Here is a 12,958-nt window from a genome sequence, read left to right as displayed (position 1 = left end):
GGGGAGGAAAAAAAGTGTTTACATGTATGTGTGACGGGGTCACCTTGCAGTACAGGAGAAAACTGACAGAACACTGTAAACCAGCTATAATGGAAAACAATAAAAAGCATTATTAAAAAAGAGAAAATAATCTGTTTCCAAAACCGTCTAATGCTGTCAAGAGGAGGGTAATAGGACGTGCCATGGGGGAAGATGTGTGTAGTACACGAAGAAGCAGCAGAAAACACAAAAATCCATTTATGAGGGTGCTTCCCCCCCACAGAAGGAAAGGAATGTTTGAGAAGTCAAGCCTGTTGGTGAAGCGTCTGAGGGATAACAGGACGAAGCAAAGAAACACTGACAACACTTCCTCCAACTCCTATGTCCCTGTCACACCTTTTTTTAGGGAACAGCCAAGTGAGCCCTGTCTGTCCCGGGGGGGACATGTCAGTTACCTTCCCTTCCCACAATTATGTGCAGGGACGCTGTCCTTTAATACTCGGCTGAGAAGGGCAGGGCAAGAACTCACAAGGTGAATGCCAGGAAGGTCACTGCGGGGAATGCAGGCTTTGGTGAAGAGTGTCCAAAAAGGAAAAGGAATGCTAAGACTTCACCTATATCCTTGAAGTGACGGACATGTATATGCCCTTCCTTCCTTCTTTCTCTTTTCTTTCCTTCCTTTGTTCTTTCTTTCTTTTTAGGTCTGCACCTATGGCATATGGAAGCACCCAGGCTAGGGGTTGAATTGGAGCTGCAGTGACCAGCCACCACCACAGCCACTGCCACACTGGAGCCAAGCTGCATCTGCAACCTACACTGCAGCTTGTGACAACACTGGACCCTTAACCCACCAAGGGAGGCCAGGGATCGAACTTGCGTCCTCGTGGATACTAGCCAGGTTTGTAACTGGCTGAGCCACGATGGGAACGCCCTGCTTTTTCTCAAGTGCAACAAAAGCTGTGGTTGGATAGAGCTGGTCCTTCTTAAGGTCAGGACAGGAAGACAGGAGAACTCTCAGCCAGTTTTCATTTGAAAAACACCCCCGCCCGTGTTCGTGTGGTTTCAGTCCCCGGTGTGCTGGTTCGGACCCTTGCAATCCCACTCCCAAGAATCAAACAAAGACGCGCGTTCAAATAATGCCCACTGAAGCGATGAATGAAGATCAAAGGCGAAGCACACTGTTTCCATTGCTCAACTCCTGAGACACAATCTCCTGTAAGTAGAACCTTCTTTCTTAGATACATTGTAGTGCTGAACATTTTTTTCACTGGGCAAAAGTTTTAGATGGTGAACAAAAGCAAGCTTTGTTCCTTGATTACCATGGTAATGTTGGTTTTTTTGTGGGGGGGGGATTTTTTCTTTTTTTAAGTGTAGTTGATCTATAATGTTGTGCCAATTTCTGCTGTACAGCGTAGTGACCCAGACACACACCTACATCCATTCTTTTTCTTATATTATCTTCCATCCTGGTCCATCCCAGGAGACTGGATAGAGTTCCCTGTGCCGTACAGCAGGACCTCATGGCTTATCCATTCTCAATGTCAGAGTTTGTATGTATCAACTTCAAACTCCAGGGTTTTTTTTGTTTTGTTTCTTCAGGTGCCTTTCCTTGAAACTAGGAGATAAGTGAGGTTTACAATCAAAATAGCATTAAAAAATATCATACTATTTGGATTTTAAACCTCACTTATCTCCTAGTTTCAAGAAAAGGCACCTTTTAAAAGCATGGATATAAACACATTTTTTAAGAATGAATGCTCATATCCTACTGCTTTTTTTGTGATTTAAAAATGTCTGTATAACTTGTTTGAGGTTAAAAAAAAAAGTCAAAATTGTTTATTGTTTTTCTTTTTTTAAGCACATAAATATCAGGTGTACTATTGGGATTTTTCAAATGATGTTTTTTAAAAAAGTCACTTTTTTTAAGTGACTTTCCCACAAAGCTGCATTGATTGTTTTTGTTTTTTTCTTTTCTTAGGGACGCACCTGTGGCATATGCAGGTTCCCAGGGTAGGGGTCAAATCAGAGCTGTAGCCACTGGCCTACACCACAGCCACAGCAACCAACACTGGATTCAAGCCACCTCTCTGACCTACACCACAGCTCACAGCAACGCTGGATCCTCAACCCACTGAGCAAGGTTCAGGGATCGAACCCGAGTCCTCATGGATGCTAGTCAGGTTTTTTAACTGCTGAGCCACGATGGGAAGTCCCAAAGTTGCACTGAAAAGGGAACAGCATTTATGTGGCCCTGTGGGCGCAGCATCAGCATAGTCACCATGGATTTCTGTCTGACCAGCTGGTCTGGAGTCTCTGGCATTAATGTCAGTATATATCTTATAGACTTCTATTCATCTGCTCAAACATCTCCAAGAGAATCCCAGAGCCAAATACCTACCAGTCTATTAAGATAAGTTGTACCATGAAATTCAAGTTGTCATTCCATGCCATGTTTCATGAAGACTGATTTATACATCACAACTTGAAGCCAAACTTGAAGACCCATTGAACAGGAAATTTAAACTCAAAATTCCCACTCTAAGGCCAGAAAGACTGTCCCTATTCTAAGAAAGCTTTCTTGAGTTCCTCCAAACTTTAACAAGACTAATGACACTGGATGACAATTAAGTTACACCATTCAATCCACTGAGACAACTCAATTATAGAATCTTTATAATCCCAGAATTATTGAATCACAAGAGGTCACTGTATACAAAAGTTGAAAGGGATTTACATTCCGAAAGAGTGGAAATAGGCTTCTAGCTCTCTAAGCTTTGGGGAATAAATGGGTATTTAATACGTCTGGAATCAGAATACATAGCCCTCCAACTAATGAAGACAGGTAGGAACTGGATCTTAACAGCTCCTGCCAATTCCAGTTTATGGAGGTGTTGGAGGTGTTGACCGCTTGCTATGGTATAAAGACTCCTGGCAAGGCTGACATCAAGTTAGCAGTGTTGTCTCAACAGGCTGCAGGATTCCCGAGCCATTGGGGGCTGCCTCCAGCCCATGGCTACCCTGGTCCTACATCTCTCAACCCTAAACGCCTCTCTTCATTCCTAACAAAGCACCTGGAGCCCTCCTACCCCTAAAAGTTGTGGGAAATTTCCCCTGTGTCATCCAGGAATGTCCTAGCCATGCCCTTTCTCAGCCTAGACCTGAGATGATCTAGAGCATCCCACCTGGCCAGGATGGGTTTAATTGGTTTTCTCTAGTGGACATGTAACTCCACCCAGACAAGTGACACTTCCCTTATACAACCTGCACCCCACTCCCCACTTCCCAGCAGGTTGCTGCCAGCCCATCACGACCCAAGATGTAAGCCACTCCTGGGCAGGGAACGTGGTCTGTCTTGCTCAGTGCCAGGCTATGCTACATAGTAGGTGCTCAATAAATACAAGTACGGCAAATAAAGAGATGGGCTACGGAGCCAGCAGCCCCCAAGCCATGGGTGCAGCAAAGCTGCAACCACTGCTACTGTGTTTCCAGCACCACCTGAAAGCAGGTTTGACAATTCATTAAAACCCGTGGTTTCCTGAGACCCTTCACCAGAAAGAGGATTGCAGCACGGAAACATTGTTGTTTTTACTCTTCTCTTGTTGGTTCAAGGCAAAAGACTGGAAGGGATTGCATAAGACGAAGTGCCACTTCGGTCTGCCTTAGGAGCAAATTGTGTTTATCCCCAGCCAGCCGCCTATCAGAATCTGGGTCTTGTTTTTCTCACGTACGCCTATTTTCTGCTTCTTCCTGTCCCTTTTCTGTTTACTCCTCCACATAATGTGTTTTTCCAGCCCCCGATCCAATATGCGCCTTCTGGCTTCTCTAACTGGAGGAGGGCAGCTTGATTGAAATGCAATTTTGCGAGGCTCAGGACATACTAGCATCCTTCCTTACGCAGACAAGCATCATTGAAACTCTGTTCTTTGTATTTTTCTCATGCTCCGGCATAAAAGGAAGTGGGGGGACCACACCTCTCACTACTCAGATGGCTCAGACCTCAATACTGACAATTCACCAACATTCTCACGGGGGTTTGGGATGATGCATGTATCGATGAGACAGGCAAATGGGATACTCCCTGAGTCCTGAATCCTAAGCCTGTGGCTTCGCCATGCTCATCTTTCAGAAGATACCTCAAGGAGGCTGTCCAGATCAGAACTATAAACAGTGAAGGGTAAACCTGGTGTGATTTCTGCAGGTAACAGAAGGGTTTTAATTCTCCACTTTAAACATAATGGAGCTGCTGCTCTTTTAATGTCTTTGGTAAACTGTCTGGGGGCATTGGGTGGGGAGAGGATTACAAGGAGAGCCAGTATGAATGACAATGACCTGAGTTTAAGAATGAGTTTTCAGGAGTTCCCGCTGGGGTGCAACAGGGTCTGCCATGGCTCTGCAGTGCCAGGATGCAGGTCTGATCCCTGGTCCCATACAGTGGGTTCAAGGAGCCTGACTGGTCACACTCATGGCTCAGCTTGCAACTCTGGCTTGGATTCAATCCCTGGCCTGGGAATGCCATACACCATGGGGCAGCCAAATAAGAAAGGAACAGAGGAAGAGATGGAGAGGGAGAGAGGGAGGGAGGGAGGAAGGAAGGAAAGGAAGGAGGGAAGGAAGGAAGGGAGGAAGGGAAAGGGGGAGGAAGAGAGGTGGAAAAAAAGAAAGAGCCATCAGCTGCATGGTGACAAGAGGCTCTGGAAGCTGACCCCCAAAACACACTGAAAAAAGGGCAGTTTCATTTCACCTCCAAAGAGGCCCCTCCAAGTCCACCACCACCACCTGCCTCTGGGATATACAGTCGTGGCATAGTAGCGGCTGGACTCCCACAGAGTCCCAGGCATCTTAGCAATACCAGCTTGCTGTAATTCTACGTTTAAATGCGTGACCGCCACAGGTGCAACCTTTCCCTCATGGAAGATGATCCTGCGGTTCCACTGCCTCTTTCCTGCTGGTGAGAAACGCACCTCTGTGACGGCTGTGGGAAAACCCAAAGCAGACGCCAACACGGATGCAACACATGACGTCAAAGACACCTGGTGTGGGAACATCGGAGCATTCAAACTCGGTTTTCAACGTCTGCATCTACCCAGTGCACGTGATCCATGACCAGAGGCAGATGGAGAAGTCACCACCCGCCAGCTCCAAGGCTCGGCAGAGACAGTCAACATCTGAGAACCCCTCTGGGGCGGCGGCGGCAGCCCAGGGCATCGCAACAGGAGGGTAGCAAGTGCTTTGAGAGCAGGCAGAGGGGCGGAGAAGGCGTTTCAGGGGGTTTGGGGAGGTGAATGAGCACAAACCAGGAAGGAAAAGAAAGTCCTTCGAGGGAGCGGGAGCGGCAAGCTCATGTCACAGTGATGCACTGAGCAGAGGGGCTGCTCGGCTGCAACTCAGAGAGAAGAAGGGATGCAGAGAAGAAGCCAGGTGGCTGGCAGAGCAGGGAGGAAGGGCCGCAGGGCCCCGCTGACCACTGGTGCTTCCTCTGCCTCCGGAGAGGGAGGGGCCCGTACAGGAGTGAAGGTGCGTGAATTTCCTGCCTGCACAACCTCGAGACCAGAAGGTGGAAAAGGAGAAAGGAGGAGGAGGAGAAACCAAAGACCAGCATCCTTTGAGCATCTGCTGACCTCGTGAGAGCACAGGCTCCCTTGCGCCTTCTTCTGTTCCCAAGGCACTGCGTGCCTGAAGCCCTCAGAAGTGCCAAAGGAAAGCCATGTCTACTCACTGTTCCGTGGGTGCCAGCGTACGGCGTTCAGATAGAAGTTGCAGTAGTGGAAGAGAAACTCATGATCAGAACGCTGGCTTTGCCCTAGAAGCAGGGGCATCAGGTCACGTCCGTCAATGATCCTGTGGGAAAAACCGAGTGGGCGTTAGCTGGCCACGTCTTCCTTAGGCTAAAACGCTCCAATGTCTGAGATGCCCTTCCAGCAGATGAAAGCATGGTAGAGCTACACACTGGTAACTACATATTGGCACCGAGAACGTGAATGGAACCCCGTTGGGTGCCATGTGCAATGTAGGGATGCCAGCTCTGCTCATGTGTGACCTCACTGGAGCCTGCAAGAAGCATCATGAGGTGGGAACATCTGCATCCCAGGACGATGAGGGGAAGAAAAAGAGTGATTCATCCAACACCATGCGTGTAAGAAGAGCCATTGGGACTGAAACCCGGCTGACTGGGCGTCCATGCTTTCAATGGTCTCCCCGTGAATTCTCCTGTACCATCTTTTCTTTCCTTTTCTTGCTTCTTAGGGCTGCACCTGCAGCATCTGGAAGTTCCCAGTCTAGGGGTCAAATCGGAGCTACAGCTGCCAGCCTCCGCTACGCCACTGCCACAGCCGCACAGGATCTGAGCTGCATCTGCAACCTACAGCACAGCTCATGGCAATGCTGGATCCTTAACCCACTGAGGGAAGCCAGGGACTGTACCCACGTCCTCATGGATACTAGTCCGGCTCATTACCACGGAGCCACAAAGGGAACTCCTCTTGTATCCACTTTTCTGCCTACTGCCTCGAACGACAGGTGATTCACAGACTACACGTCTATTGAACGTAAGAATTTCTGACAATTTAGGTTAAAAAAAGATACTCCATAACACAGGGGAACTTGGGTTAGATAGATTTCCATGAAAAGGAAGTTCTAAGTCTGGATGAATAAATGTGTAAATAATAATGATGTTACATGCCCTGACGATATAAATATACTTACATATATTTAACAAATTACAGGTACACATTACACTCATTGCTGGGTTCTGAAATGTAAATACCGCTCTTCTACAACTGGCTTTTTGTGTTTTGTTTTGTTTGCTTTTTTTAGGGCTGCATGTGTGGCATATGGAAGTTCCCAGGCTAGGGGCTGAATCGGAGCTACAGCTGCCGGCCTACACCACAGCCCCAGCCATGCCAGATCCCAGTCATGTCTGTGGCATCAGCAACCTACACCACAGCTCAGGGCAACGCTGGAGCCCCAACCTGCTGAGCGAGGCCAGGGATCGAACCTGCATCCTCATGGAGAGCAGTCGGGTTTGTTACTGCTGAGCCACAAGGGAATTCCACAACGGGGTATCTACCTGTGCCAGATGCAACCAACTGCTGTACACAGCTAGCGATGGGAAAAATAAAACTAATTGGAGGTTTAGGAATGGGGGAAAGAAAAGCCTTCAATTTTGCTTTGAAGGAAACAGACACCAATAGCCACTAGAGAAACTGCAGTCATGGATACCATCAGGCCACTGCCAGCAAAAGCTGGGGCAGGAAGCCACCTGCAAAGAGCCTGAGTGTTGGTTGAACTTGAGAGTTTTCTTCCCCCCATTCAAAACCTTCCACCTCCATCCTCCCCTATCATGAGGCATTAAGAAAGTGGACGTTGAACTTGGTTACATAATCTGAGCAAGCCCTCGGAAGCGGTCCCACGTCCTGTGAGCTTTTTTGGGTGTGTTTTATTTTGGAGTCACTGAAAAACCCCTACGGTAATTAAAGCTTTGCTGTTGGGGGCCTCTCTGGCCCCGACCCTGGGTGATGAATCACGCACTCTGCCCAAGTCCACGACACGGAAAACATTCTAGTATCGTAAGTGAAGAATAAGAACAAAAAACGGCCTTGGCTCACTTCCCGAGCTTGAGGCCGATTCGCCGTGAGAGGAACCGGGGAGAGCGTGCTCTCCAGAAGGTGTGTGTTCTGGAAAATCCTATTTCTCTGCTGAAATGGCAGGTGGTGTGCCTTTCGAGAAAGACTCACTCCTGAAGACTAGGGGTCCAGAGGAGGAGGAAAGAAAAGAAGGGGATCATATGACCCTGCAATCCCACTCTTGGGCATCTATCCGGACAAAGCTCTACTTAAAAGAGACACATGCACCCGCATGTTCATTGCAGCACTATTCACAATAGCCAGGACATGGAAACAACCCAAATGTCCATCCACAGATGATTGGATTTGGAAGATGTGGTATATATACACAATGGAATACTACTCAGCCATAAAAAAGGATGACATAATGCCATTTGCAGCAACATGGATGGAACTAGAGAATCTCATCCTGAGTGAAATGAGCCAGAAAGACAAAGACAAATACCATATGATATCACTTATAACTGGAATCTAATATCCAGCACAAATGAACATCTCCTCAGAAAAGAAAATCATGGACTTGGAGAAGAGACTTGTGGTTGCCTGATGGGAGGGGGAGGGAGTGGGAGGGATCGGGAGCTTGGGCTTATCAGACACAACCTAGAATAGATTTATAAGGAGATCCTGCTAAATAGCATTGAGAACTATGTCTAGATACTCATGTCGCAACAGAAGAAAGGGTGGGGGAAAAAACTGTAACTGCAATGTATACATCTAAGGATGACCTGACCCCCTTGCTGTACAGTGGGAAAATAAAAAAAAATAAAATAAAAATAAAAATAAAAAGAAAAGAAGGGGATGAGGGGAGGCAGGCAGGTGGGAAGATCTGAGCAGGTCAAGCCCCCAGCGGCAAGCATCCTGCAGGTCAGATGCAGGACACCACCTCTGTCTCCACGTGGAGAGAAGGCCTTTCCCCTCCGTCTCCACGTGGAGAAAAGGCCTTTCCATGATGGCTCATCAGAAGGGGTCTCTATTGTTCCCACTCAAACGCTACCTATTCTATACATATATATTTCTTCTTTTGTCTTTTTGAGGGTCGCACCTGCGGCATACAGAGGGTCCCAGGCTAGGGGTCTAACCAGAGCTGTTGCTGCTGGTCTACACTACAGCCACAGCCATGCCAGATCTGAGCCATATCTGCGACCCACACCCCAGCTCATAGCATTGCCGGATCCTTAACCCACTGAGGGAGGTCAGGGATCAAACCTGCAACCTCATGGTTCCTACTTGGATTCATTTCCCCTGCGCCCTGATGGGAACGCCCTGTGTTTTTTGTTTTGTTTTTTTTTTTTAATTAAAAAAAGAAAGTTGCCTTACAATGCTGTGTTAGTTTCAGGGGTACAGCAAAGTAAATTAGTTACACATATATACATATCCACTTCTTTTCAGATTGTTTTCCTGCAGAGGCCATTGCACCGTGTTGAGCAGATTTCCCTGTGCTAGACAGCAGCTCCCTGTTACCCATGGAATTTGTACACAGTGCTGTGTGTCGGTTAATCTCCACCTCCCACTTTATTCTCCCCCCTGCTTTTCCCCTTTGGTAACCAGAAGTTTGTTTTCTGTGTCTGTGGATCTATTTCTGTTTTGTAAGTAAGTTCATTTGTATCCACTTTGTAGATGCCTCATAGAAGTGGTCTCTAGACGTCCTGTTATGGTGCAACCGAAGTGAATCCAACTTGTGTCCATGAGGATGTGGGTTTGATCCCTGCCCTCCGTCAGTGGTGAAGGACCCAGCATTGCTGTGAGCGGCTCGGATCCCACGTTGCTGGGGCTGTGGTATAGGTTGGCGGCTGCAGCTCTGATCTGACCCCTAGTCTGGGAATGTCCATATGCTGAGGGTGTGGCCCTAAAAAGAAAAAAAAAAAAAAAAGGAAAAAGTGATCTCCTAAGATACTTGTCTCTGACTCACTCCATTTAGTATGAGCGTTTCTAGGTCCATCCATGTTGCCGCAAACGGCTTGACCTCTATGCCTTGAAGCTGTTTTTCATCACAAGCCAACAACACAGCAGCAGGTAAGAACACAGGAGACAGAACTGTGTTCTTTATTTTTAATTTTTAAAAGTTTTTTTGGGGGGTGCATGTGTGACATGCAGAATTTTTCCAGCCAGGGATTGAACTTGAGCCATCAGGGAACTCCAGAACTGTTTTCTTAAGACGGGTATTTCATAACTGAACTGGGGCCATGATTCTATGAAGGGGGATTTAAGGAAAAAAATCAGACTCCAAGCCTCTCAAACTTTTTTTCTGACTTACAAGCAAAAGATGTAAGTCTTTTTTTTTTTTTTTTTTTTTTTTTTTTTAAGGAAAGAAGCAAAGTCTGTTTGGCAAACTTCTTTTTTCTTCCAGTGAAGAGATAGACTCATTTTTTTTTTCATATCCTAAACCTAACGTGCCGTTTCCTGGAAACAGGCAATAAATCACACTGCGATGAAAAACCAGCGTTTAATGGCACTGCAGAAATAAGGCATGTCCAAAGGAGGCTCCTTTCTGCCATGAAAAGTGGAAAGTGACCTTCTTGAGCTGAAGTTTTAAACGCTGTCTGAGCTACCCAAATACCTGGGACGGCTCTTAGGGAAATGTTTCTATGACACCAGGACGTGTGGGAAAGGGGCCCACACCCTTTCAAAGAGACACAAAGCCTGGCTAAAAACTAATTTAAGTTTTCATAGCAGGTTTGCAAGACAGCCACGGTTACAGAAGCGGATGCGTTCTTTCCTGGTGTCTGCTGGATTCTGTGAAAAACGTGCTCATTTGAGATTGTTTTTATTTTTACTTACTTTTCATTGTTTACAGTCTTATTGACATATATTTGATTTACAAGGTTGGGATGTCTGCTGGACAACCAAGTGCTTCAGTGATCCATGTACCCATATGCATTCTCGCTCAGATGCTTTTCCCACATAGATGATCACGGACTAGTGGGTAGAGGGCCCTGTGCTGGACAGCAGGTCCTCATTGGCCAGTCCTTCCATAGACCTCAGTGTGCATGTGCCAGTCCCACACCCTCAGTCTATCCCTCCCCGCCCCCCTGACACCTGTTCCCTTTGGTAAGCTTTCGTTTGTCTTCAAAGATTGTTTTTAACTTGGAGAGGGAGATGATTCTCCTTGGGTTCCTGACTCATGACAACCATGGGGGATGCTAACAATGCATTGCCCAGGAGCATCCTGTCTGAAGTTCAGGTCCAATCCCATAGCATGGAGGTGACACGCATGTAGCTGAAAAGAGTATGTCTGGGGACACTTCTTGGACCACAGTCCCCTTGCTCTCCCGTGCACGTGCTGTCTCTCGGAGCTTGGCCACTGACCCATCTACCTGGGGATGTCCTTTCTACCTGCCTTCCCCTGGTCAACTCTGGGAAGGATGTGGGGACCACAGGACAAGGGCATGGTTTAGGGGCTGACAAAGAGGTCAGCTTGGGGCACAAGGTGTGTTACCTGTTGCCATATTCAAACTAAGGTGATTTTCTACCATACAGATGATCTTATCTATGAAACAGAGACAGACTCACAGACACAGAGAACAGACTTGTGGGGGCCAAGCAGGGGAGAGCGGGGAGGATTGGGAGTTTGGGAGTTTGGCACTTGGGTTGCGTCCATGTCTTGGCTATTATAAATATTGCTACAATAAACATAGGGGTGTATAAATCTTAGGATGAATAAACAAGCTATTATCTATAGGATGAATAAACTATTATCTATAGGATGAATAAACAACAAGGTCCTACTGTTTAGCACAGGGAACTCTATGCAATATCCTGTGATAAATCATCATGGAAAAGAATATGAAATAAAAGAATATATATAAAACCGAATCACTGTGCTGTACACCAGAAACTAGCACAGCATTACACACCAACTATACTTCCATTCAAAAATTTTAAAACTTAAAAAAAATAAGGTAATTTTTTTCAGCAAAAGAATAGGAAAGGAACATTTTTAGGAGGAAGCTAGAGAACTAAACTAAAGGGGATCCCAAGTACCCAGAAAGTTATCTTCATAATTAAAAAAATATATTTCCTCTATTTTTAGTAGTTTGCAGTCCTACCCTTGGGCATATATCCAGAGAAAGCCATCATTAGAGAAGATTTATACACCCCTATGTTTATTGTAGCAATATTTATAATAGCCAAGACATGGACGCAACCCAAGTGCCAATCAACAGAGAAATGCATAAGGAAAATGTGGTACATATATACAATGGAATACTACTCAGCCATAAAAAGAAAATAATGCCATTTGTAGCAATATGGATGAAACTAGAGAGTCTCATGCTAAGTAAATTATACGTGGAATCTAAAAAATGATTAAAATGAACTTATTTACAAGAGAGAAATAGACTCACAGACATAGAAAAGCAACTTACGGTTATCAAAGGTAAAGGGATATATGAGGAGATATATTAGGAGTTTAGGATTAATAGATACGCATTACTAAATATAAAAGAGTTTAAACAGCAAGGACCTACTGTACAGCACAGGGAAAGGCACTCAATATTCTATAATAACTTATAAGGGAAAAGAATGTGAAACAGGATATATATATTTAGTTATATATAAATACATATAGCTGAAAAAATATGTGTGTATATGTATGTTTATATAACTGAATCACTTTGCTACACACCTAAAACTAACATAACATTGTAACTCAGCTATACACCAATAAAAAAAAAAAAGTTTCCACTTGTAACAGCGAACCCTGCCAATATGTGAATAGAAAATAAGATCAGTTACAGGTCACAGGTCCACGAAGACTTTCAACTTTCATCCTGCAAAACAGAGCTGGACTAGATCCAGGTGGCTGACTGTTTTCTGTGTCCTGCTCTATGAAGTAGGCTTCCCCTGTGCCCCTAAACTTTGGCAACATTTACTGGGAGGAATGGGTCACTTCCCTTGTCTCCATCAGAAAAAAAAAAAAAAAAAAAACTAGACCGAACACTTGGCTTTCTTTTCTACGTTTGAAAAAAAAATCCAATTTTAATGATGGGATAGGAGCCCTAAACGTCACTGCTAAGATGTGCTTCTGGATGAGGTCATCCCCCTTGCCCTTCCCTCCCAGCTTCATGGTCTGTGGCCAGAGGGGCATGGTTTCCAGAGGGGTCCCCAGCTACGCCAAAGATGAGATCCATAGGGAAGTTTTCGTTTTAACGAATTAATGTATTTAGGGTTATACTCCTGTTGCCTAGCACAAAGATTGCTCTCCACTTCTTTCCAGAATCAGCTTTTTTTTTTTTTTTTTTTTTTTTTTTTGTCTTTTTGCTATTTCTTTGGGCCGCTCCTGTGGCATATGGAGGTTCCCAGGCTAGGGGTTGAATCGGAGCTGTAGCTGCCAGCCTACACCAGAGCCACAGCAACGC

At 45.7% G+C, this 12,958-nt stretch overlaps 1 protein-coding gene across 12 annotated transcripts in view; it reads right to left on the bottom strand.

Annotated features, from left to right (window-relative positions):
- The window catches only part of STS (steroid sulfatase), a 209,823-nt gene that overhangs the window by 7,191 nt on the left and 189,674 nt on the right, over positions 1-12,958 (bottom strand). For 11 of the 12 annotated variants that reach the window (XM_085008991.1, XM_085008995.1, XM_085008987.1 and 8 more), the window contains one exon: positions 5,696-5,817. In XM_085008991.1, coding sequence (XP_084865117.1) covers positions 5,696-5,817 — 122 coding nt within the window. Of the gene's footprint in view, positions 1-5,695; positions 5,818-12,823; positions 12,936-12,958 lie in introns of those variants that run through there. The other variant, XR_014836017.1, reaches the window with a different exon arrangement.

Source organism: Sus scrofa, chromosome Y (genome assembly GCF_054392235.1).
Source record: "Sus scrofa isolate SSC_HxYL_T2T_F1_AM1 chromosome Y, Sscrofa_HxYL_maternal_Yorkshire_Landrace_v2.0, whole genome shotgun sequence".
NCBI classification, from domain to species: Eukaryota; Metazoa; Chordata; class Mammalia; order Artiodactyla; family Suidae; genus Sus; species Sus scrofa.
This window is presented reverse-complemented; position numbering and strand designations above follow the sequence as displayed.